Here is a 26,290-nt window from a genome sequence, read left to right as displayed (position 1 = left end):
ACACTGCAGATGCTGGAGATCTGAAACAAAAACAGAAAATGCTGGAAAAACTCAGCAGGCCTGACAGCATCCGTGGAGAGAGACAGAGGGAGAGGAGAGAGAGAGAGAGAAGAGAGAGAGAGAAGAGAGAGAGAGAAGAGAGAGAGAGAAGAGAGAGAGAGAAGAGAGAGAGAGAAGAGAGAGAGAGAAGAGAGGAGAGAGAAGAGAGGAGAGAGAAGAGAGGAGAGAGAGGGGAGAGAGAGAGTGGAGAGGGAGAGTGGAGAGGGAGAGAGAGAGAGTGGAGAGAAAGTGGAGAGAGAGAGAGTAGAGAGAGAGAGTGGAGAGAGAGAGAGAGTGGAGAGAGAGAGTGGAGAGAGAGGGGAGAGAGAGAGAGAGAAAGTGGAGAGAGAGAGAGTAGAGAGAGAGAGTGGAGAGAGAGAGAGAGTGGAGAGAGAGAGTGGAGAGAGAGAGTGGAGAGAGAGTGGAGAGAGAGAGAGAGTGGAGAGAGAGAGAGTGGAGTGTGGAGAGAGAGTGGAGAGAGAGAGAGAGAGTGGGGAGAGAGAGAGAGAGAGAGGAGAGAGAGAGAGAGAAGAGAGAGAGAGAGTGGAGAGAGAGAGAGTGGAGAGAGAGAGTGGAGAGAGAGAGTGGAGAGAGAGAGTGGAGAGAGAGAGTGGAGAGAGAGAGTGGAGAGAGAGAGTGGAGAGAGAGAGTGGAGAGAGAGAGTGGAGAGAGAGAGTGGAGAGAGAGAGTGGAGAGAGAGAGAGTAGAGAGAGAGAGTGGAGAGAGAGAGAGTGGAGAGAGAGAGAGAGTGGAGTGTGGAGAGAGAGAGTGGAGAGAGAGAGAGAGAGTGGGGAGAGAGAGAGAGAGAGAGGAGAGAGAGAGAGAGAGAGAGAGAGTGGAGAGAGAGAGAGTGGAGAGAGAGAGAGTGGAGTGTGGAGAGAGAGAGTGGAGAGAGAGAGAGAGAGTGGGGAGAGAGAGAGAGAGAGGAGAGAGAGAGTGGAGTGTGGAGAGAGAGTGGAGAGAGAGAGAGAGAGAGAGTGGAGAGAGAGAGTGGAGAGAGAGAGTGGAGAGAGAGAGTGGAGAGAGAGAGTGGAGAGAGAGAGTGGAGAGAGAGAGTGGAGAGAGAGAGTGGAGAGAGAGAGTGGAGAGAGAGAGTGGAGAGAGAGAGTGGAGAGAGAGAGTGGAGAGAGAGAGTGGAGAGAGAGAGTGGAGAGAGAGAGTGGAGAGAGAGAGTGGAGAGAGAGAGTGGAGAGAGAGAGAGTGGAGAGAGAGAGAGTGGAGAGAGAGAGAGTGGAGAGAGAGAGAGTGGAGAGAGAGAGAGTGGAGAGAGAGAGAGTGGAGAGAGAGAGTGGAGAGAGAGAGTGGAGAGAGAGAGTGGAGAGAGAGAGTGGAGAGAGAGAGTGGAGAGAGAGAGTGGAGAGAGAGAGTGGAGAGAGAGAGAGAGTAGAGAGAGAGAGTGGAGAGAGAGAGAGAGTGGAGTGTGGAGAGAGAGAGTGGAGAGAGAGAGAGAGAGTGGGGAGAGAGAGAGAGAGAGAGGAGAGAGAGAGAGAGAGAGAGAGAGAGTGAGAGAGAGAGAGAGAGTGGAGAGAGAGAGTGGAGTGAGGAGAGAGAGAGTGGAGAGAGAGAGAGAGAGAGGGAGAGAGAGAGAGAGAGAGAGAGAGAGAGAGAGAGAGAGAGAGAGAGAGAGAGAGAGAGAGAGAGAGAGTGGAGAGAGAGAGTGGAGAGAGAGAGTGGAGAGAGAGAGTGGAGAGAGAGAGTGGAGAGAGAGAGTGGAGAGAGAGAGAGAGAGAGAGAGAGAGAGAGAGAGTGGAGAGTGTTAACGTTTCGAGTCCGTATGACCCTTCCTCAGAGCTATAGGGAAATAGAAATGTGATGAAACTGGCAATGTTAAATGGACAAACAGTCGCTATTTCATTACCGACGTCAAAGTGAGACAACATTAAGTGAGTTCGCCATTAAGCGGGAGCTTACTGTGTCCCTGCAGCTGTTAAGCGGGAGCTTACTGTGTCCCTGCAGCTGTTAAGCGGGAGCTTACTGTGTCCCTGCAGCCATCTCTTTTGCATCCCAGGATGTAGGCCATCAGATCCTGTGGATTTATCGGATTTTAGCCCCTTAGGTTTCTCAAGTGCTTTCAAACTCTGCTGATATCCATTATCTCGCTCTTTTTAGCAACTAGGTTACCCTCTATTTCCGGTATGCAGCTTGTGACTTCTACGTGAAGACAGGCAGTTTGACCCTGATTGGTCAAGGCATTGCCCTGAGGAATGAGTCAGCGAATGGCTGTCCCTTGTTTTGTTTAGCTGAAACAGGCATAATGTGCGTAACATGTTCTTTCTGTCTGCAAAGAGCAGGGCCCTGTGTATTAATATACGTAGCTTCCAGCCACTGCGATTGTCCTGATAAGCGGAAGATAAAAAGCTTTGTCAAAGATGTACTTTTTCAGCAATAAGAACTGTATTGGCGAATGCAGGCCTCATGACGCAGGATGCTAAGGAGTTACACTGAAAGTGCAGTAGGACACAAAGCTGATCATAACTCAACTTGTAGGTAAAACCCGAACATCATCACATCTAATGGAAATGTCAATCTGCAGTTTGGTTGATGCATTTGGTTTGGTTTGGACAATTCCAGGAGAGAACTCAGAATGTCAAAAGGACAAGAATTATCCGCAGGAAGGCTATGAGAGTGAGAAAGAGAGAGAGAGAGTGAGAGTGAGAGTGAGAGTGAGAGTGAGAGTGAGAGTGAGAGTGAGAGTGAGAGTGAGAGTGAGAGTGAGAGTGAGAGTGAGAGTGAGAGTGAGAGTGAGAGTGAGAGTGAGAGTGAGAGTGAGAGTGAGAGTGAGAGTGAGAGTGAGAGTGAGTGAGAGAGAGAGTGAGAGAGAGAGAGAGAGTGAGAGTGAGAGTGAGAGTGAGAGTGAGAGAGAGTGAGAGAGAGAGAGAGAGAGAGAGAGAGAGAGAGAGAGAGAGTGAGAGTGAGAGTGAGAGAGTGAGAGAGAGAGTGAGAGTGAGAGTGAGAGTGAGAGTGAGAGTGAGAGTGAGTGAGAGTGAGAGTGAGAGTGAGAGTGAGAGAGAGTGAGAGTGAGAGACAGTGAGAGAGAGAGTGAGAGTGAGAGTGAGAGTGAGAGCGAGAGAGAGTGAGAGAGAGAGAGTGAGAGTGAGAGTGAGAGTGAGAGTGAGAGAAAGAGAGAAAGAGAGAAAGAGTGAGAGAAAGAGAGAGAGAGTGAGAGAAAGAGAGAGAGAGTGAGAGAAAGAGAGAGAGAGAGTGAGGAAAGAGAGAGAGAGTGAAAGAGAGAGAGAGTGAAAGAGAGAGAGAGTGAGAGAAAGAGAGAGAGAGAGAGAGAGAGAGAGTGAGAGAAAGAGAGAGAGAGTGAGAGAAAGAGAGAGAGAGTGAGAGAGAGTGAGAGAAAGAGAGAGAAAGAGAGAGAAAGAGAGAGAAAGAGAGAGAAAGAGAGAGAAAGAGAGAGAAAGAGAGAGAAAGAGAGAGAAAGAGAGAGAAAGAGAGAGAAAGAGAGAGAAAGAGAGAGAAAGAGAGAAAGAAAGAGAAAGAGAGAAAGAAAGAGAAAGAGAGAAAGAAAGAGAAAGAGAGTGCCAAGGAGGGGAGACATTTGGTGTCAGGTTTCAGTACCCAAGGCTAATGTTTATCCCTCAACTAAAATCACCGACAAAAAAACAGATTATCTGGTCACTCGTCTGAGTGCTGTTTGTGGGATCTTACTGTGCGCGAGTGACACTGTTGTAATGTAGGGATGCGACAGCTGTGACCCCACTTCCAAAAGTACCCAGCTGGTGGTAAAACACTCTTGGAAGCCTCCCCGAAGCTAAAGGCGCTAGAGAAATGCAGGTCACTGCCGCAGGAAAAGGTGCGAGTGAAGTGTGGAACGTTCTGCTCCTGCGGCTGGAAATATTATTAACCTGCTGAAGTCCGGCTCCTTCCAGCAACTTGACTGGCAGCTCATGCTTAGAGACAACTTCAAGCGCAGGAGCCTGCTGGTCTCTGTGCTTCTGCTCTGTCCTCTCTGCCACCATTCTCTTCAGCTTCATGTTCTCGTATCTGGAGCAAAAGGAAAGGACAGAATTAAAGAGACACAAGGCTGCGGACTTCCGAACAGGAAGGAAAGTTCTTATGAAGGGCCATTGACCCGAGACATGGGGCTGGGTTTTATGCTCCCCCTGCTGGCGCGTTTGAAGGTTGTCGGGGTGGGTGGGGGGGGGGGGTATGGTCACCACACGTAGGCAGTGCGTGGCCTTCCCACCCACCACACTCCCCTCCGGCCTGTCTCCCGTTTTATGGGGGACGATGGAGGTGTCATGCTGCCCACTCGCCCTTGGGCCTACTGAGGCCCTCAAGTGGCCAATTAAGGGCCTCATCCCCACCTCTGCCAGTATTTTATCCACAGAGGGGAGGGCCACACCCAGCGGGTAGCTCAGCAGCTTTTACAGTGCAAGTTGGCAAGAGGGGGGAGGGGGCAGTGCTACGGTGCAGGGAGGACAGCACCCCCATAGAAGCAAGCCTGCTTATTAACCAACAAGTCTGTTTGCCTCCACAGATGCTGCCTGACCTGCTGAGTGTTTCCAGAATTTTACGTTGGAAGGTAAGCGGGGCGCGCTTGCCAAAAGTAGCTGCTCTCGAGAGGTAGTTGGATGGGCGGGAGAGGGAGAGACGGTGTGTTTAGATACTTGGGGTCTGCGGGGAACAGCAATGGAAAACTCCTGGCTTGAGCGGCTTAAGAAGGGGGCATACAAAACGGTGGAGGGGTGCCAGCTGACATTTTAGGGCTGGGCGTAGAGGCCAGGAGTCTTCTCGCCTCAGAGGGAGCAGGTCACGGGTGCAATTCTGACTTCAGGGACTTGCTGCACAAAATCTTGGCTGACATTTGCAGTGCAGCGCCGAGGGAACGCGGCTCTGTCAGAGGCACCATCCCTCAGATAGGAAGTTAAGCCAGAGCTGTCTGCGCTCTCAGGTCGATGAGAAAGATCCCCCGGCACGCAGAAGAGTTCTCCCTGATGTCCTGGCCAATATTCATCCCTCAACTAATGCCACATAATGACTGTCTGGCCATTATCACATTGCTGCTTCTGGGAGCTTGCTGTGTGCAAATTGGCTGTCATGTTTCCTACCTTAGCACAGTGACTACACTGTAATCACAGAATTGTTATAGCACAGGAGGAGGCCATTTGGCCCATCATGTCTGCACTGACTCTCAGAATGAGCAACTCATCTAATGCCTTTTCCCACTCTTCTCCCAATAACCCCGCAACGCTCTTCCTTTTCAAACAACAGTCTAATTCCATTTTGAATGCTTCAGTTGAACCTGCTTCCATCAAACTCTCAGGCAGTGCATCCCAAACCTTAACCACTCGCTGCCTGAACAAGTCTTTTCTCATATCCCTTTTGCAAATTACCTTCCATCTGTGCCCTCTCCTCCTCAATCCTCTCACAAGTGGGAACAGTTTCTCCCTATCTACTCTGTCTGTCTGGACCCCTCATTATTTTGAACAAGGCTATCAAATCTCATCTCAGCCTTCTCTTCTCCAAGGAGAACAGTCCCAACTTCTCCAATCTATCCTCATTCAAGCTTCTCATCCCTGGAACCATCCTTGTGAATCTTTCCTGCACTCTCTCCAATGCCTCACACCCTTCCTAAAGTGTGGCACCCAGAACTGGACACAAAACTCCAGGTGAGGCCAAACTATTGTCTTATATAAGTCCAACATAACCTCCTTGCTCTTGAACTCTATGCCCCGATAAATAAAGCCAAGGACACTTCATGCTATTTTTAACTGCACTCTCAGCCTGTCCTGCCACCTTCAACGACTTATACACACATACGCCCAGGTCCCTCCACTCCTGCATCCCCTTTAAAAGTTGTACCCTTTATTTTATATTGTCTCTCCATGTTCTTCCTATCAAAATGAATTACTCCATGAATCATTTTTCTGCATTGAATTTCATCTGCCACTTGTCAGCCCACTCCACCAACCTCTCTATGTCCTTTTGAAGTTGTACACTGTCCTCCCCACAGTTCACAATGCTTCCAAGTTTCGCATCATCTGCAAACTTTGAAACTGTGCCCTGTACACCAGGGTCCAGGTCATTCAGGAAAAGCAAGGGCCCCAACACTGACCCCTGGGCAACTTACTACAAACCTTCCTCCAGCCCAAAAAACATCCATTAACCATGGACTCTGTTTCCCCTCATTCAGCCAATTCTGTATCTACACTGCTGCTGTCCCTTTTATTTCATGAGCCATAACTTTGATCACAAGTCTGTTGTGTGGCAACTGTATCAAACACCTTTTGGGAAGTCCATGTACAGCACATCAACTGCAATGCCCTCATCAATCCTCTGTTACCTTTTCAAAAAAAAAACTCCAGCAAGCTACTTAAACATAATTTACCCTTAAGAAATCCAGGCTGGCTTTCCTTGATTGACCTACATTTGTCCACGTGACTGTTCATTTTGTCCCTAAATATGGTTCGTAGCTACTGCTTCAAAAAAAGCACTTGGTTGGCAGGAGAGCGCTTTGGAGCAGCCCGAGGCGGTGAAAGGCGCTATAGGGGTGCAAGTCCTTCACTCGGTTAGAGGCCAGCCTATGAACATACTTCATTTTCTCCATCATCTGATTCTTGAGATTTATGTCATGGTCCAGCTTCTTCCGCAGATCTTCATTTTCACTTTGCAACTGTTCACAAAGGGTCTGCAACACAGATAGAAAGGAATGTCATGATCCCGCTCACCGTCTCCCAACACAGAATCAGGGTAGCATTGGTCATTTCCTCCCCCACGCCCAATCCGATCCCACTCATCCTTCTGGCACTTCAGTAATTCTCGCATTTCTAGCGTAGCCATTCCCTTTTCAAAGATTATGTGACCATCTCTGTTCGAACGGCAACTTGAACAGAGCAAAGATGTCCCAGGGATAAAAGCAAAAAACTGCGGATGCTGGAAATCCAAAACAAAAACAGAAACAGAAATACCTGGAAAAACTCAGCAGGTCTGGCAGCATCGGTGGAGAAGAGCACGGCTGACGTTTCAAGTTCTGTTGAAGGTTCGTGAGGACTCGAAACGTCAACTGTGCTCTTCTCCGCCGATGCTGCCGGACCTGCTGAGTTTTTCCAGGTATTTCTGTTTCTGTTAAAGATGCCCCAGGGCTCTTCACACGAGCAATTATCAAACAAAATATGAAACCAAGCCACATAAACACCACCGCCCACTGCGAGCTCCCCTCCAAGTCACTCACCATCCTGACTTGGAAATATATCCTTCACTGTCGCTGGGTCAAAATCCTGGAACTCCATCCCTAACAGCACTGTGGGTGTACCTACACTACAGGGACTTTTTAAAAAAATTCATTCAGAGGATGTGGGCTTTACTGGCGAGGCCAGTATTTATTGCCCATCCCTAATTGCTCTTGAGAAGGTGATAGTGAGCTGCCTTCTTAAACCACCGTAGTCCATGTGGTGTAGGTACACCCATGGTGCTGTTAGCGAGTTTCAGGATTTGGACACAGTGACAGTGAAGGAACGGCGATACATTTCCAAGTCAGGATGGCAAGTAGCTTGGAGGGGAACTTCCAGGTGGTGGTGTTCCCATCTATCTGCTACCCTTGTCCTTCTAGATGGCAATGATCGTGGGTTTGGAAGGTGCTGTCTAAGGAGCCTTGGTGAGTTCCTGCAGTGCATCTTGTAGATGGTACACACTGCTGCCACTGTGCGTCGGTGGTGGAAGGAGTGAATGTTTGTGGATTTGGTGCCAATCAAGTGGGCTGCTTTGTCCTGGATGGTGTCCAGCTTCTTCAGTGTTGTTGGAGCTGCATTCATCCAGGCAAGTGGGTAGTATTCCATCACACTCCTGACCTGTGCCTTGTAGACTGTGGACAGGCTTTAGGGAGTCAGGAGGTGAGTTACTCATCGCATGATTCCTAGACTCTGACCTACCCTTGTAGCCACAGTATTTATATGGCTAATCCAGTTCAGTTTCTTGCCAATGGTAACCCCCAGGAAGTTGATAGTGGGGGGGTTTAAGGATTGGTAATGCCTTTGAATGTCAAGGAGCAATGGTTGGATTCTCTCTTGTTGGAGATGGTCATTACCCGGCACTTGTGTGGTATGAATGTTATTTGCCATTGGTCAGCCCAAGCCTGGATTTTGTCCAGGTCTTGCTGCATTTGGACACGGGCTGCTTCAGTATCTGAGACTGTGGCAGTTCAAGATGGCGGCACACCACTGGGCAGCTCACCTTCTCAAGGGCAATTAGGGATGGGCAATATATGCTGGGCTAGCCAGTGATGCCCATATTCCATGAACAAATAAATAACAAAAAAAAAAGATATTAGAATGACACATTTGAAGGAACCTCTTAAAAGATGGAGATGGGGTAGAGAGGTGAAGAGGTTTACAGAGCGAATTCCAGAGCTTCAGGTCCAGGCAACTGAAGGCAGAGCCGACAGTGACAGAGCGATTAGAATTGGGATGCTCAACATGCCGGGGAGGGGAGCAGCGCAGCATCGATTCGTTTTTAAAAAAAGACTGAGCATGCTCAAATGCGCTATTAGGATGCACTTTAAATGTGGGAGCTCTGTACACGTGAAGTGAAGATCTAGGAAGAGGGGGAGGTGAAAATTGGCAAAACATTTCAAAGAGCCGAAATCCATAATCAAAAAAATCAGAATTCTGCCAAAAGGTGGAAACTTCTACTCGCTCTCTTAATCTAACCCCGAACAGTATCTGTCCTGGGAGTGTTTGATGGGGACAGTATAGAGGGAACTTTACTCTGTATCTAACTCCGTGCTGTACCTGTCCTGGGAGTGTTTGATGAGGACAGTGTAGAGGGAGCTTTACTCTGTATCTAACCCCGTGCTGTACCTGTCCTGGGAGTGTTTGATGAGGACAGTGTAGAGGGAGCTTTACTCTGTATCTAACCCCGTGCTGTACCTGTACTGGGAGTGTTTGATGGGGACAGTGTAGAGGGAGCTTTACTCTGTATCTAATCCCGTGCTGTACCTGTCCTGGGAGTGTTTGATGGGGACAGTGTAGAGGGAGTTTTACTCTGTATCTAACCCCGTGCTGTACCTGTCCTGAGAGTGTTTGATGGGGATAGTGTAGAGGGAGCTTTACTCTGTATCTAACCCCGTGCTGTACCTGTCCTGGGAGTGTTTGATGAGGACAGTGTAGAGGGAGCTTTACTCTGTATCTAACTCCGTGCTGTACCTGTCCTGGGAGTGTTTGATGGGGACAGTGTAGAGGGAGCTTTACTCTGTATCTAACTCCGTGCTGTACCTGTCCTGGGAGTGTTTGATGGGGACAGTGTAGAGGCAGCTTTACTCTGTATCTAACCCCGTGCTGTACCTGTCCTGGGAGTGTTTGATGAGGACAGTGTAGAGGCAGCTTTACTCTGTATCTAACTCCGTGCTGTACCTGTCCTGAGAGTGTTTGATGGGGACAGTGTAGAGGGAGCTTTACTATGTATCTAACCCTGTGCTGTACCTGTCCTGGGAGTGTTTGATGGGGACAGTGTAGAGGGAGATTTACTCTGTATCTAACCCCGCGCTGTACCTGTCCTGGGAGTGTTTGATGGGGAGGGTGTAGAGGGTAATTTGGCTGTATCTAACCCCGTGCTGTACCTGTCCTGGGAGTGTTTGATAGGGACAGTGTAGAGGGAGCTTTACTCTGTATCTAACCCCGTGTTGTACCTGTCCTGGGAGTGTTTGATAGGGACAGTGTAGAGGGAGATTTACTCTGTATCTAACCCCGTGCTGTACCTGTCCTGGGAGTGTTTGATGGGGACAGTGTAGAGGGAGATTTACTCTGTATCTAACCCTGTGCTGTACCTGTCCTGGGAGTGTTTGATGGGGACAGTGTAGAGGGAGATTTACTCTGTATCTAACCCTGTGCTGTACCTGTCCTGGGAGTGTTTGATGGGGACAGTGTAGAGGGAGCTTTACTCTGTATCTAACCCTGTGCTGTACCTATCCTGGGAGTGTTTGATGGGGACAGTGTAGAGGGACCTTTACTCTGTATCTAACCCCGTGCTGTACCTGTCCTGGGAGTGTTTGATGGGGACGGTGTAGAGGGAGCTTTACTCTGTATCTAACCCCGTGCTGTACCTGTCCTGGGAGTGTTTGATGCTGAAATGGGGAACAATTCCATTATGCATTGCAATCCAGCAGCTTTCCCCCACTAACCAATGGCCCGGGAGAGAAGGGTGGTGAGCACTGCCTCCTACCTGTAGGATGGTGGTCTTGTACTCATTCTTCTGCACTTTGGATGACAGGCGATTGAAGTCAACAGCCATTCGGCCCAGGTGGGCTAGTAGCTCTTTCCCATTGGTCTCCTCAGCGAAGAGGCTCAGTGAGTTCTCCAGTCGCTGGAGATGAACAGACACGTTTCCATCTTCAGTCGCCAACTTCTGCAGCACCTCCTCGAATCAGGGAGAGGACACGAGACACAATTACAACCAATCACAGCAAGTCCTGGGCAACAACAACTGGAATTTATATAGCGCTTTTAAAACGTGGCCAGCTGCTTCACAGGGGCGTGATCAAATAAAATTTGAAACCAAACCACAGTAGGAGATATAAGGTCAGATGGCCAAAATTTTGGTCGGGGGGGTAGGTTTTAAGGATTGTCTTAAAGGAGGAGTGTGAGGCTGCGAGGTGGGGAGAGGGAATTCCAGAACCATGGGCCTTGGCAGTTGAAGGCACGGCCACCAATGGTGGAGCGATTAAAATTGGTGGCGCGCAAGAGGCCAGAATGTGACGAGTGCAGAAATGTCGGAGAGTTGGGGGTAGCCACAGAAATAGGGGCTATGGGGAGACAAGACTGGAGGGACTTGCAAACAAGGATGAGGATTTTTAAATTGAGGTGTTGCTGGACCAGGAGCCAGAGAGTTGAGGTTGTGGGGTGGGGGGGGGTTAACGGGGGAGAATGGTGATGAGTGAATTCATGTGAATTAGGATCCAGGCAGCCAAGTTTTGGAAGAGGTGAACAGACACCATGGTTAGTGGATTATAGAAATTAACAGCATCGAAGGAGGGAGGGAGGCCACTTGGCCCTTCATGCTTGTGCTGGCCATCTGAAGAAGTAGTCTGCTTACAATATCCCCCCTCCCCCCACTTTTTGTTGCTAACCCTGTTAAGTTCCTTATCCTCAAATACCTGTCCAACTCCCTTTCAAAATTATTTATGGAATCAGCTTCTCCCAGCTTCTCATGTAGAGAGTTCCAGATCCCAAAAGCTCTGAGTAAAAACATTTCTCATCTGCTCACTAGATCTTTGCCAGCAATATTAAATCTATGCCCGCTGGTGATCAACCCATTCACCAAAGGGGAATGTTTTTCTCTATCTACCATATCACCCTTAACCATCTATATTTGACAGAGAACAGTGGTAACTTTCTTCTCAAAACTGACCCATGTTAGCCAAGATCTGACTGGTTGGCCAAACAGACTCAAGGGCTAAACATTCCAGTCTTGCTTGTGACAAACCTCCCAGGTAATCCTTATGATCCCGAATGATATCCAGTCTCCCGGCTTACCTCCAAATCTTCCTTTTGTTGGTACTTTTCAGTCCTAAGTTCCAGCCAAGCCCCTCCTCCAGCCAAGCCCCTCCTCCAGCCAAGCCCCTCCTCCAGCCAAGCCCCTCCTCCAGCCAAGCCCCTCCTCCAGCCAAGCCCCTCCTCCAGCCAAGCCCCTCCTCCAGCCAAGCCCCTCCTCCAGCCAAGCCCCTCCTCCAGCCAAGCCCCTCCTCCAGCCAAGCCCCTCCTCTGATTAGTTTTCTTATACATTGCACAGATATCCTGTTTCAGTGAAGTGCTTCACATCACAGGCAGCTCATTTATCCTGAATGGAGCCATGACTCCTCTCTTGAAGACAATAGGAACAGGAGGAGGCCATTCAGCCCTTTGAGCCTGTTTGCCCATTTGATTAGATTGTGACTGATGTGTATCTAAGTCCACGTTTAAGATGACATGGTTTCATAACCTTTGATCCCCTTATCCAACAAAAAACACATCAATTGGTTTTGAGATTTTCAAATAACCAGCTTTGGTTGGGGGGGTGGGGGGGGGCGGGGTTAGTTTTCCAGATTTCCACTCCCCTTAGTGTGAAGAAGAGCTTCCTGAAGGGTCACATTGAGCAGGCCGGCATCTGTAAGTAGCTCGGATTTAACTCCCAACAGATAAAGAAAGATAAAGGGAGGAATTTTCTGTGCCCACTGGTGTCAGGCATCATGGTGGGCGTGAGCGGACAACATGGTGGGGCACCAAAAAAACCAGTCTCACGACGTCGTGAAGCCCAGTTTGCAACCGTCCGCTCTGCCCGTTGATGGCGGGGCACCTCTCCCACCGCCGCACGTCGGGAACCTCACCGCAATTCGTCTGCAGCTCATTATAAGCCCAGCTCGCCAGGGGGATCATCCGGGCGCGTTTGTGCGATTGCACATCGGTGTGATTCACAGCCCAGCATAAGCAACGCGCACCTGGCGAGCAGTCACTTCACTCCGGTGTGTGTGTGTGTGTGTGTGTGTGAGAGAGAGAGAGAGGCGGCATGGGTGAGATCATTCATCCTCTTTCTGCACTGGATGGGTGAACATCTGTGCAGAGTTGGCACTGACCACCTCTGCCACCACTGACCTCCTTAGCCAGAGCGGTGAGACTGATGGGCTTCCTGCAGCCAGAGCTGTGGGGGGGAGGTGGGGGAGAGAGGACATCGTGGCGAGCTCCAACGGCGTCCAGAATGCACCCCGGGGATGGGTCACTGAGTCGGGGGGGGGGGGCTGCACTCTTCTTGCCTTCCGGGGCCTGGTCTTCGGTGTAGCGGTCCTGGGCTGGCAGCACGGCGAGGCATGCGTACAGCTGCACTTTGCGCCATGCCCAGCGTGAGAAAGCGGAGAGGGTATTGGTGTGGCGGGCGAAGTGACGGCTGCCCACCAGCGAAACGGCATGTTTCCTGGGAACGCACGATTACTAAGGCAGGATTGGGGACGATGCGGCGTGAAAAGCCGCCATTTCGGCCGGCCGGTAACACGTTCTTTCTCCCCCACCTCCCACCACACTTGATGCAAATCTGAGGTAATTCCACCCAAAGATTTGGGTTTCCACAGCTTTTTTTTGGCAACCTCAAGGTGTTTAAAAAGAACTTAACAGTCAGTGAAGTGCAGTCGCTGTCATAATGGAGCGACCGTGGCATCCGATTCATGCACGGCAAGATCCCACAAACAGATAATGACCAGATAATCTTTTCTTCCTTCTTGTATTGATGTCGGTTGAGAGACAAAATATTGGTTCCGCCAGGGAGATCTCCCCTTCTTGTGTGTGCCTGCATGCCACTGTAATGTAAAGGTGCTCGGCAGAGCAAGGGTTAACGTGGGACTGGAGAGTCGCTCTGTCCACGGTATGACGTACAGAGTCACATAGTAACAGACTCGGAGAACATTCTGGAAGGAACCTGCACAGCAGCAGCACCATGCACGGCAGTAATTTGGATCTGCACATAGTTAAGGATTGACCAGTCAAACGGTTCATGTTTAAACATACGAGTCTCAAGATCTCATCAACGAGACACCAAACGAACTCATTGCACAACACCCCTGCTCGCCTTTGAAATAGTGGTCGTGAAACTTTACTAAGCCTGCCCGAGAGGGCAGAGGAGGCTGCAGTTTAACATCTCTTCCAAAAGATGGCACCTCTGACAGTGCAGCCTCAGTTCCGGCACTGGGGAGTGTCAGCCTAGATTGTGCTCAGCAGTCAGAGCTATGCATTGAGAATGACGGCCACAAGGTGCTGGTAAAGTGCAATCACCTCAGGGGAGGGGGAAGAATAAGTGGCTGATAAAAAAAATAAATAAATAAAAGCCCACTATTGAAGTTCACGGTAATCCAAATCGACTGATGCTCGTCACCTCCCCTGCTTTTGGTCTGGAGACCCTGATTAAGTCCCGCGAACAAACTTTCAACCTCACTGGGTAAAAAGGAGGTGAAGCTAACTGTAATCAGCAGCACCAGTGAGGCCCCTTTAAGATAAAAACAAAAAAAACTGCGGATGCTGGAAATCCAAAACAAAAACAAAAACAGAATTACCTGGAAAAACATCAGCAGGTCTGGCAGCATCGGCGGAGAAGAAAAGAGTTGACGTTCGAAGGGTCATGAGGACTCGAAACGTCAACTCTTTTCTTCTCCGCCGATGCTGCCAGACCTGCTGAGTTTTTCCAGGCCCCTTTAAGAGTCTGGTTAATACTCTTCGGTTAATTCATGCTGGGATTTTGTACGACCCAGATGTGGAACACACGCACTCACGGCTGGTGAGTTTCATGATTCACCAATTACGCAAAGACGAAATTCCCATCATTGCCCAGCACTTATTTCAGTCAACAAAAAAAAAAATACCCCAAGATGGTGAATCAACTGTTCAGACGCATTGAGAAAAATACTTGAAAAGAATGTGCATTTCTAAAAAGTGCCTTTTCTTGATCTTAGGACATCCCAAAGCGCTTTGAGAGCTGCGGATGAAGTCTGGTCACAGTTGGCATGTCAGAAACACAAAGGCCAAATGGTGTACAGCAAGCTGACACAAACAGCCGTGAGATGCTTTTGTGACGTTGGTTGTGGGATAAACATTGGCCCCTGGGAGCATTCACCTCCTCTTTAAATCGGCGCCAAATCGGTACCACAGATTCTCTGGTTGTGCCCAGCCGAGTGTGCACACAGAAGCTTGGGTTGACATCTCATCTGAATAAACGGCGTCTCTGACAGTACAGCACTCCCTCAGCACTGGCACTGGAGTGTCAGAAAATTTTGAATGCTATGCAGTGGGAATCCAGAGGTGAGAGTACTCCCCGCAGCTGACGCCAAAGTCACCAAAACTCACCAACTAAACTCACATCAAAGTGCTCACGGTTAAGGTAAAGGCGCCCGAGTTTTTTTGGGGGGAGGCAAATGAGGGGTAAGTATTTAAAGGGGTATGGGCCCCTGCTCTTTAAAGGTGGGCATACTGTACAAAAGCAAGTAAGCTTTGATAAGTAAAAGACAAAAGTTACGCAGGAGGCCAGGCAGTGTCTGTGCAGAGAGAAACAGAGTTTAACGTTTCAGGGGAACAATCGATGGTCATAAATCATTTGCTTTCTCGGCTGTAGCTCAGAGTTTAACACGCACGGGTCAGAGTCACAGGGTTGTGGGTTCAAGTCCCACCCTCAGGTCTGGATGGACACTCCCAGTGCAGTGCTGAGGGAGTGCTACGCTGTCGGAGGTGCCGTCCCTTGGACGAGATGCTAAAGTGAGTACCTGTCTGCCTTTTCCCGGGAGGATATAGTAAGATCTTCAAAAGGTCCACAAAGATGTCCTCAAAGCATCGCTTAAAACTCCTCATCAGCTCACAGGAAACCCTGGCTTGTGAACGACCAAAACGGAGAAGGCACGTTCAGGAAGGCATCGGACACATCGAGAGACTTCGTTGGGAACGTGCAGAGGTGAAGTCGAGGCGCAAAACCTCCAAGCAACCCATCTACCCGACCCTTCAAGCGCCGCCTACCCCACATGTGGCAGTCTGCAGGTCACACATTGGATTTAGCAGCCATTGCAGAACCCAACAAACCGGAGAGGAAGCAAGTCACCCTCAATCCCGTGGGACAGCCTAAGGAGATGCAGAATCCCACAGCATCCCTATTTTGAGGAAGAGCAGGGAATTTCTCCCTGATAACCTGGGGCCAACACTTATCCCTCAACCAACATTAGTTAAAAAAAAAGCAGAGTTGGTCATTATTTCAGTGCAGTTTGTGGGAGCTTACTATGCACAGATGGTTTCTGCATTTCTTAAATTTCACTTCAAAAGCACTTCATCGCTTGTGACGGGCTTTGGGACATCTCAAGGTCATGAACGGTGCTATAGAAATGCAAGTCTTTCTTTAAAGATGGGTTGAATTTCTGATTGTACAATTGCTCTGGGCTGCTTTTGTTGATCCCAGTTCACTCAGTATCAAAGGCGTTACAACATGCCTCAGTGTCATGGGCTAGAGATGGGGGGTGGGGGGGTGGTGGTGAGGGGGTGAAGTGTGTAAGAGAGAGAGAAAAAAAACAGTAGCATTTGCAGAGAACAGGCCCGAGCAAGATGTCCCTCAACCCACCTAACTCCCCACACATGGCATCCCAATACATGACCAGCCATATAAATACTGTGGCTACAAGAGCAGGTCAGAGGTTGGGAATCTTGCAGAGAGATACTCACTTCCTGACTCCCCAAAGCCTGTCCACCAACTACAAGGCACAAATCAAGAGTGTGTGATGGAATACTCTCCACTTGCCTGGATGAGTACAGCTCCCACAACACTCAAGAAGCTCGACACCATCCAGGACAAAGCAGCCCACTTGATCAGCACTCCATTCACCACCGACACACAGTAGCAGCAGTGTGTACCATCTATAGGATGCACTGCAGCAACTCACCAAAACTCATTTGACAGCACCTTCCCAAACCCGTGACCTCTACCATCTAGAAGGACAAGGGCAGCAGACACATGGGAACACCACCACCTGGAAGTTCCTCTCCAAGTCACTCACCATCCTGACTTGGAAAATATATCACCGTTCCTTCACTATCGCTGGATCAAAATCCTGGAACTCCCTCCCTAACACCACATGGACTGCAGCGGTTCAAGAAGGCAGCTCACCACCACCTTCACAAGGGCAACTAGGGATGAGCAATAAATGCTGGCATAATCACCAGTGCCCACATCCCATAAAAGAATAACAAGATACAGGTAAGACTCACCTCAGCACATTCCTCCTTTGTCTCTTTTTTGTCATCCGCACTCACCACTTCAAATTCAGAGGATGAACCCTATGAAATTAAACAGCTGTATTGACAAGCAACTCTAAACTATCACAAAAAGTCTTTGAGATGGAATGAATTCCATTCAGTGCCACATGGAGAGACCGAGATAGGGAATTCCATTTAGATTTTGTAGATGCATAAGCCAGTTCCTGGTGGAATTATATCCAAGAACCTTTGTGAGAGTGGCACACACAAGAGAGCAATCATTCAGCCCATCGTTCCCATGCTGGCTCTTTAACAACATAAGGGAATAGAGGTAGGAATAGGCCATTCGGCCCCTCGAACCTGCCCGACAACTCAATATGATCATGGCTGATCTCCGCTTTCCTACCCACTCCCCAAAATCCCTCAATTCCCCTGGAGTCCAAAAGTTGACTTTAACCTTGAACATGCTTATCCAATATTGTCAACGGACAATTTCCATTTGACATCAGATTGACATTTAGAGTTACGTTAGTGTAGCAGTTATATTATTGGTCTAGGAAACCAGAGAACACAAGTTCACATCCTGTCATGACAGTTTGAGATTTTGAACTGTTTTGTTCATAATAGATGGTACCAGTAACAGTGCACATGAAGTTGTCAGATTTTTTTTATTCTGGGATGTGGATGGTTGCTGGCAAGGCCAGCTTTTGTCGCCCGACCCTAATTGTTTGAAACGAGTGGCTCGCTAGGGCATTTCAGGGGGCAGTTAAGAGTCAACCACATTGTTGTGGGTCTGGAGTCACATGTAGGCCAGACCAGGTAAGGACGGCAGATTTCCTTCCCTAAAGGACATTAGTGAACCAGATGGGTTCTTACAACAATCTATAATAGTTTCATGGCATCATTACTAAGACTAGCTTTCAATTCCAGATTTAATTAATTGAACTTAAATTCCCCCAGCTGCCGCGCAGGATTTGAACCCACGTCCCCAGAACATTAACCTGCACCCCTGCATTACCAGTCCCAGTGACTTTACCATAGAACCACAGAAGAGTTACAGTGCAGAAGGAGGCCATTCAACCCATCGTGTCTGCGCCAGCCAAAAAAAAGAGAAGAATCTAGCCGCTCATTCTAATCCCACTTTCCAGCACCCGGTCTGTAGCCTTGCAGGTTCCAGCACTTCAGATGCAGATCCAGGTATCTTTTAAATGAGTTGAGCGTTTCAGCCTCAACCACCAATTTAGGCAGTGAATTCCAGACACCCACCACCCTCTGGGTGAAAAAGATTTTCCTCATGTCCTCTCTAATCCTTCTAACAATCACTTTAAACCTGTGCTCCCTGGTAATTGGCCCCTCAGCTAGGGGAAACAAGTCTCTCTTGTCCACCCCACCCACGCCCCTCAATTAGTTCACCCCCTTAGCCTCCTCTGTTCTAAGCAAAACAGCCCTCGCCTGTCTAATCTCTCCTCACAGCTGCAATTTTCACATCCTGGCAACATTCTTGTAAATCTCCTCTGCACTCTCTCCTGAGCAATTATGTCTTTCCTGTAATGTGGTGAGCAGAACTGCACACAAAATTCCAGCTGTGGCCTAACCAGCATTTTATACAGCTCCATCATTACATCGCTGGATTTTGCATTCAATGATCACAGATCTCCTCTAGAGGGCGCTGGGCTTTACCGAATTTTGGTTGACGAAAACTTCAATTGCAAAACCGCAAACACATTCTACAAATAATTTAAAGGCCCACAAACTGCTTTATCTTGGGATAATCTGCAAGATTAGAAAGAAAGGAAAACATTCCATATGCTTACTTGACCACCTTATCCATCTGTCTTGCCACCTTCAGGGACCTGTGGACTCCAAGGTCTCTCACTTCCTCGACCCCTCTCAATAACTTCCCGTTTATTGCGTATTCCCTGGCTTTGTTTGCCCTGCCCCAACGCATTTCCTCACACTTTTCCGGATTGAATTCCATTTGCCACTTCTCCGCCCACTCAACCAAACCATTGACATCATTCCAGAGCTGACAGCTATCCTCTTCACTATCAACTACACGGCCAATTTTTGTGTCGTCTGCAAATTTCCCAATCATGCCTCCCACATTTAAGTCTAAAGCATTAATATATACAACAAACAGCAAGGGCCCCAACACTGAGCCCATTCGCAAAAATATCTAACGACCATTACCCTTTGTTTCCTGTCACTGAGTCAATTTTGGATCCAACCTGCCACTTTCCCCTGTATCCCATGAGATCTCACTTTCCTGACCACTCTGCCATGTGTGACCTTGTCAAATGCCTTCCTGAAATCCACGTAGACAACATCCACTGCACTATCCTCATCAATCCTTGTTACTTTCTCAAAAAATTCTATTAAGTTAATAAGACACAATCTTCCCCTAACAAAACCATGCTGACTATCCCTGATCAATCTATGCCTTTCTGCATGATAATTTATCCCGTATCTCAGAACTGACTCCAATAATTTGCCCACCACCGAAGTCAGACTGACCGGCCTATAATTTTCTGGCCTAATCCTCACACCCTTTTTAAAATAATGGTACAACGTTCACAGGCCTCCAATCCTCTGGGTCCTCGCCTGTATCTAGTGAGGGTTGGAAAATGATCCGCAGAGCATCCGTTATTTCTTCCCCGGCTTCCTTCAACAGCCTGGGATACAATCCATCCGGCCCTGGTGATTTATCCACCTTCAAGGATGCCAGTCCCCCCAGTACTTCCTCTCTCACTATGCTTATCGTATCTTTCACTCTCCTCCTCTTTCACTTGAATGCCTGCATCTTCCCTCTCCTTAGTGCTGAAGACAAATTACTCACTGAGAACCCTGTCCACCATCTTCTGCATCAACCTACAGGTTACCATGTACGCCTCTGACAGGCCCTGCCCTTTCCTTAGTTATTTTCTTGCTCTTAATGTACTGAAAAACACCACAGGATTTTCTTTGATTTTACCTGACAATATTTTTTTGTATCCTCTCTCTGCTTTCCTAATTTCCATTTTTACTTCATGCCTGTACTTTCTATACTCCTCTAGGCTTTCTACAGTATTCAGTCTTTTGTGACTGCCATAAGCTTTCTTTTTCTGCTTTATATTGGCCTGTATACTTCTACCACTATGCCATCATCTCCCCCACAACTGGGGGATTGGGGATTTTCTGAAAAACTTCCATTGATAAAAAAGTGTGGAACTCACTATCACAAAAAAAAAGCAGTACATGCTGACTCAATCATTTTAAATCTGAGATTGCTATTTATTTTATGGATGGACATGGTATCAAGATATTTGGGCCCAAGGCAGGTGGATGGATTTAAAATACAGATCTGCTGTGATCTTAATGAATGGTGCAACACATCTGAGGGGCTGAATGGCCTCCTCCTGTACTTAGTGCCTTTCAGGAAAGAAACCCTCTGCCCTTACCCAGTCTGGGGCTATATGTCACTCTAGTTCCTTGCCAATGCTTAACTGCCCTCTGAAGTGACCTAGCAAATAGCTAAGCACCAATTTCTAGGGGCAACTTGAGCTGGCCAATAAATACCAGCCTTGCTAATGACGCCCACAGTCTGAAATGTTCTTTTTTTAAGAAAAGAGTAAGAAATGTACAGTGAATTCTATTATACCAATTATACATCGGAACATTTTTAAAATTTAAGCAGCTTAGTTTGCAAAGCTAACACACACCTGTCGCACATCTAATACATCATTAGAAAGCTTTAGCTCTCCAGCTAATGGAACTGCATGGACGTTACTTACTAACGGGGAGCTACCTAGCTAGGAGGAATTCCCAGTCCCTGCACCAAGGCCAAGGCACACACTCCAGGCCTCAGAATAAAGTTCAAGACTAGGCCCCAGGCCTCATCTTTGTGGAGTGCTGCAATATCTCCGATAAAACACGGATTAGCTTTGTGTCCCTTGACAAATGTGAATGACATGTCCAGGTGGATAGGCTCGGGGGGCTGAAGCCCACGGCTACAGCCTGCCTTCATAATTTAACCCTTTCAGGCCCTGGCATCTTTCTAGTGAGTGACAAGGGCCCAACAAGATCTCCAGTATCCAAAGCAGAATCATTATTTGTGGAGATTGATTTCTCTTCCAGAGAGACTTGAGAAAAGGACCGAAGCCCAGAATGTAGCATTCCAGTGGGGGTTGAATGAGGAGAAGAGGGAAAGGGTTTAAGTTGGGGGAGGGGGGGGGGTGGGGGGGGGGGGGGGTGTGGAGGAGGGTGGGCATGGGGGTTCATGGGAATCAAGAAGTAGGCAAGACACTGAGCTTGGGTTATCAGCCACTCAGTTGTATCAAACTGCCACATAATCAGTCACAAAAAAAGGAATGTAACCGGACAGAGCACCCAACATCAACCTAGGCACCAGAAACGCCAACGGCAATCTCAGCCCTGTCGACCCTCCTTACTAACATCTGGGGGCTAGCGCCAAAATTGGGAGAGCTGTCTCACAGACTCGTCAGGCAACAGCCTGACACAATCATACTCATGGAATCATACCTGACAGATAATGTTCCAGACACCATCATCCCTGGGTATGTCCTGTCCCACCAGCAGGACAGACCCAGCAGACGTGGCATACAGTCGGGAGGGAGTTGTCCTGGGAGTCCTCAACATCGACTCCAGACCCTATGAAGTCTCATGGCATCAGGACAAACATGGGCAAGGAAACCTCCTGCTGATTACCATGTACCACCCTCCCTCAGCTGATGAATCAGTGCTCCACCTTGTTGACCACCACTTGGAGGAAGCACCGAGGGTGGCAAGAGTGCAGAATGTACTCTGGGCGGGGGACTTCAATGTCCATCACTAACAGTTGCCCGGTAACACCACTACTGATTGAGCTGGCCGAGTCCTAAAGGACATAGCTACTAGACTGGGTCTGCGGCAGGAGTTGAGGGAACCAACAAGAGGGAAAAACTTGACCTCATCCTCACCAACCTGCCTGCCACAGATGCATCTGTCCATGACAGTATCGGTAGGAGTGACCACCGCACAGTCAGTAATTGTGGAGATGAAGTCCCATCTTCACATTGAGAATACCCTCCATTGTCTTGTGTGGCACTACCACCGTGCTAAATGGGATAGATTTCGAACAGATCTAGCAACTCAAGACTGGGCATCCAAGAGGCACTGTGGGCCATCAGCAGCAGCAGAATTGTAAACAGCCACATTCTGTAACCTCAAGACCTCGCATATCCCCCACTCTACCATTACCATCAAGCCAGGGGATCAACCCTGGTTCAAAGAAGAGTGCAGGAGGACATGCCAGAAGCAGCACCAGGCATACCTAAAAATGAGGTGTTAACCTGGTGAAGCTATAACACAGGACTACTTGTGGGCCAAATAGCATAAGCAGCAAGTGATAGACAGAGCTAAGCGATCCCACAACCAACAGATCAGATTTAAGCTCTGCTGTCCTGCCACATCCAGTCATGAATAGTGGTGGACAATTAAACAACTCACTGGAAGAGGAGGCTCCACAAATATCCCCATCCTCAGTGATGGAGGAGCACAGCACATCAGTGCAAAAGATAAGGCTGAAGCATTTGCTACAATCTTCAGCCAAAAGTGCTGAGTGGATGATCCATCTCAGCCTCCTCCGGAGGTCCCCAGCATCACAGATGCCAGTCTTCAGTCAATTCAATTCACTCCACATGATCAAGAAATGGCTGAAGGCACTGGATACTGCAAAGTCTATGGGCCCTGATAATATTCTGGCAATAGTACTGAAGACTTGTGCCCTCAGAACTTGCCATGCCCCTAGCCAAGCTGTTCCAGTACAGCTACAACACTGGCATCAAGCTTGGCCTAAATAGCCAAGTGGTTATGGTACTGGGCTTGCAACCCCAAGATCAAGAGTTCAAATCTCACAATGGCAAACTATGAGACAATGTAACTTCATCTGAAACAGATGGAAACGTGTTTGTACTCGAAAGAGTTACAACACTGGCATCTACCCAACTATGTGGAAAATTGCCCAGGTATGTCCTGTATACAAAAAGCAGGGCAAATCCAACGCAGCCAATTACCGCCCCATCAGTCTACTCTGCATCATCAGCAAAATAATTGGAGGGGTCATCAACAGTGCTATCAAGCACTTGCTTAGCAATAACCTGCTCACTGACGCCCAATTTGGGTTCCATCAGGGCCACTCAGCTCCTAACCTCATTACAGCCCTGGTTCAAACATGGACAAAACTACTGAACTCCCGAGGTGAGGTGAGAGTGACTGCCCTTGACATCAAGGCAGCATTTGACCAAGTGTGACATCAAGGAGCCCTAGCAAAACTGGAGTCAATGGGAATCAGGGGGAAATCTCTCCTCTGGTTGGAGTCATACCTAGCACAAAGGAAGATGGTTGTGGTTGTTGGACATCAGTCATCTCAGCTCCAGGACATCACTGCAGGAGCTCCTCAGGGTAGTGTCCGAGGCCCAACCATCTTCAGCTGCTTCATCAATGACCTTCCTTCCATCATAAGGTCAGGAGTGGGGATGTTCGCTGATGATTGTACAATGTTCAGCACCATTTGCAACCCCTCAGATACTGAAGCAGTCCATGTCCAAATGCAGCAAGACCTGGACAATATCCAGGCTTGGGCTGGCAAGTGGCAAGTAACATTCACACCACACAAGTGCCAGGCAATGACCATCTCTAACAAGAGAGAATCCAACCATCGCCCCTTGACATTCAATGGTATTATCATCACTGAATCCCACACTGTCAACATCCTGGGGTTACCATTGGCCAGAAACTGAACTGGACTAGCTATATAAATACTGTGGCTACAGAAGCAGGTCAGAGCCTAGGAATTGTGCAACAAGTAACTCACCTCCTGACTCCCCAAAACCTCTCCACCATCTACAAGGCATAAGTCAGAAGTGTGGTGGAATACTCCCCACTTGCCTGGATGAATGCAGCTCCCACAACACTGAAGAAGCTTGACACCATCCAGGACAAAGCAGCTCACTTTTTTGGCACCACATCCACAAACATTCACTCCCTTCACCACCGATGCACAGTAGCAGCAGTGTGTACCATCTACAAGATGCACTGCAGAAACTCACTAAGGCTCCTTGACAGCACCTTCCAAATCCATGAACGCTACCATCTAGAAGGACAAAGGCAGCAGACGGATGGGGACACCACCACCTAAAAGTTCCTCTCCAAGTCACTCATCATCCTGACCTGGAAATATATCGCTGTTCCTTCACTGTCCCTGGGTCAAAATCCTGGAACTCCCTCCCTAACAGCACTGTGGGTGGGCTGTAGCAGTTCAAGAAGGCAGCTCAGCACCACCTTCTCAAGGGCAACTAGGGATGGGCATTAAAATACTGGCCCAGCCAGCAAAGCCCACATCCCGTGAATGAATTTTTTAAAAATAGTGGAAAGGAAGGAGAGGGTGAGGTTGTAAATTAGAGCGTTCTGAGGGCAGGAGAGCCCTGGGAATGTGTAAGGCAGGAGGTGGCTGCTTGGGGCATTTAGAAGTCGAGAGAGAGCTCAGAGGCTCAACACCCAGAGCATCAGACAACAGAGACAGGAGAAGCTGAACATCAGAGGGGTCAATACTCACACTGGACGAGGGCTTTGCTTCAGCCTTGGCCTCTGGCTCCAGTTTGCCAGTTTTGTCCAAGTCACATTGGGGCTGGTGGGCAGACGCCGGAAGACAATCTACAACAAGCAAAAGGTTTCATTAGCGCTAGGCTTCAAACCCTCAAAATTAAAAATGGTAGAAATGTGATTTATTATTTAAATTATTCTGCATAAACAGTTTGTGGCACAAAATGCTTTACAGAAATGATTTCTCTCCAGGTTTTGCTTGACCCTGCTGTGCAGTGCAGAAGACATCACTTGTCTCACCAATGGGGGCAGCAGGAAGCACACTCGAGTCCAGGCAAGGAAAGCAAATGCCCCTCTACTGGGCTACCTATTCATTCAGGCCGAAGGATTAGCGTGGCCAAAAAAATCCAGGACAAGGTGAATATATTACAATCATTTTGAAGTGTTAAAAGGAGGGTGAGGCAGGGGTAGCAGATTAAAATAAGTCAAGGAAGGGAACCCTCAGGTCGCAGGACAGATGTCAGACAGACACAGACACACAGACACACAGACACACAGACACACAGACACACAGACACACAGACACACAGACACACAGACACACAGACACACAGACACACAGACAGGAAATTTTTGGATCTGGAAATCGTTTCCCCTTGGCACAGGACCGAATGTGGAGGGCAAGTCACCGCTTCATACCTTGTCCATCGAAGATCAGTGCTGGGCTATTCATTTCCCGAGATGATAAGCTCGCAGACTTCAGAACATCCTGCCGGACCAGTTCCTCAACCTTTTGTCGGAGTTTTGAGGCTTCGGCCTGAGATTCCTCCAGCAGGTTACCTGGAAGGGAGAAAGATTGCACAGGATTCACACACCAGTGAAGAGCAGGAGAATACCAACAGCCAGAGGAAAGCCGTCAACTCCTGCTCCCTTGACCCAGAAATCAACTTCACTCTCCTGCCTCCTCCCCATATCCCTCGGTTCCCACAGTTGAAAAACATATTGACCTCAGCACATGGGGAAGCGAATCCAATTGCCTGGGATATGAAGATGTCGTGACAGGTACAGAAAGTAATTAAAATAGAACGCTGGCCTTTATATCACGAGGACCAGAAAACAAAATGGGCAGAAGTCATGCTTCAGTCACACAAAGGCCCGGTTAGGCCTGGAGTCACTGTGAACAGTTTTCAACACCACACCCAAGGAAGGATGTGGACTCGGAGGGAACGTAGCTTAGATTCACCAGAATGATACCTGAACGCTAAGGGTTAAATTACGAGGAGAATTTAAACAAGCTAGGGTTGTATTTAGGGGAGGTGGTGGCGACATAGTGGTAGTATTGTCACTGGGCTGGTAATCCAGAGACCTGGGCTAATGCTCCGGGCACCCGGGTTCGAATCCCGCCAAGGCAGCCAGCAGAATTTGAATTCAATAAAAATCTGGAATTAATAAAAAAAAGAAATCTAACGATGACCATGAAATCCTTGCCAATTGTTGCCAAAACCCATCTGGTTCACTAATGCCCTTTAGGGAAGGAAATCTGCTGTCCTTACCTGGTCTGGGCCTACGTGTGACTCCAGACCCACAGCAATGTGGTTGACTCTTAAATGCCCTCTGAACAAGGGGCAAGTGGGGATGGGCAATAAATGCTGGCCTAGCCCAGCGACACCTACATCCTATGAACGAATAAAAAAAAAATTCCCTGGAATTTCAAAGGTTAAGGAGTGATTTGATTGAAGTTTTCCAAATTTTAAAGGGGGAGCCAGAGAGGATAGATGGAGAGGGAAACTATTCCCGCCAGATGGGGAGTCTAGGGCGAGGAGGCAGAGTCTAAAAACGAGGGTGGAGTGACGTTATGAAACACTTCCACACAGAGGGTGGGAGAAGTTTGGAACTCTCGGGACATAAGGAACACAAGCGGGAATAGGTCATACAGTCCCATGAGTCTGATCCGCCAATCAGTAACAGCATGACTGCCCTGATTTTAG

General features: G+C 48.4%; 1 protein-coding gene across 10 annotated transcripts in view; it reads right to left on the bottom strand.

Annotated features, from left to right (window-relative positions):
* tnip1 (TNFAIP3 interacting protein 1) overlaps window positions 1-26,290 on the bottom strand; it is a 128,915-nt gene that overhangs the window by 46,272 nt on the left and 56,353 nt on the right. For 9 of the 10 annotated variants that reach the window (XM_041193278.1, XM_041193281.1, XM_041193287.1 and 6 more), the window contains exons 3-8: window positions 25,002-25,142; window positions 24,316-24,413; window positions 16,737-16,805; window positions 10,204-10,398; window positions 6,582-6,676; window positions 3,891-4,029 (exon numbers count right to left, since the gene is read on the bottom strand). In XM_041193278.1, coding sequence (XP_041049212.1) covers window positions 3,891-4,029; window positions 6,582-6,676; window positions 10,204-10,398; window positions 16,737-16,805; window positions 24,316-24,413; window positions 25,002-25,142 — 737 coding nt within the window. The remainder of the gene's footprint in view (window positions 1-3,890; window positions 4,030-6,581; window positions 6,677-10,203; window positions 10,399-16,736; window positions 16,806-24,315; window positions 24,414-25,001; window positions 25,143-26,290) is intronic. The other variant, XM_041193279.1, reaches the window with a different exon arrangement.

This window comes from Carcharodon carcharias, chromosome 8, assembly GCF_017639515.1.
Source record: "Carcharodon carcharias isolate sCarCar2 chromosome 8, sCarCar2.pri, whole genome shotgun sequence".
NCBI classification, from domain to species: domain Eukaryota; kingdom Metazoa; phylum Chordata; class Chondrichthyes; order Lamniformes; family Lamnidae; genus Carcharodon; species Carcharodon carcharias.
This window is presented reverse-complemented; position numbering and strand designations above follow the sequence as displayed.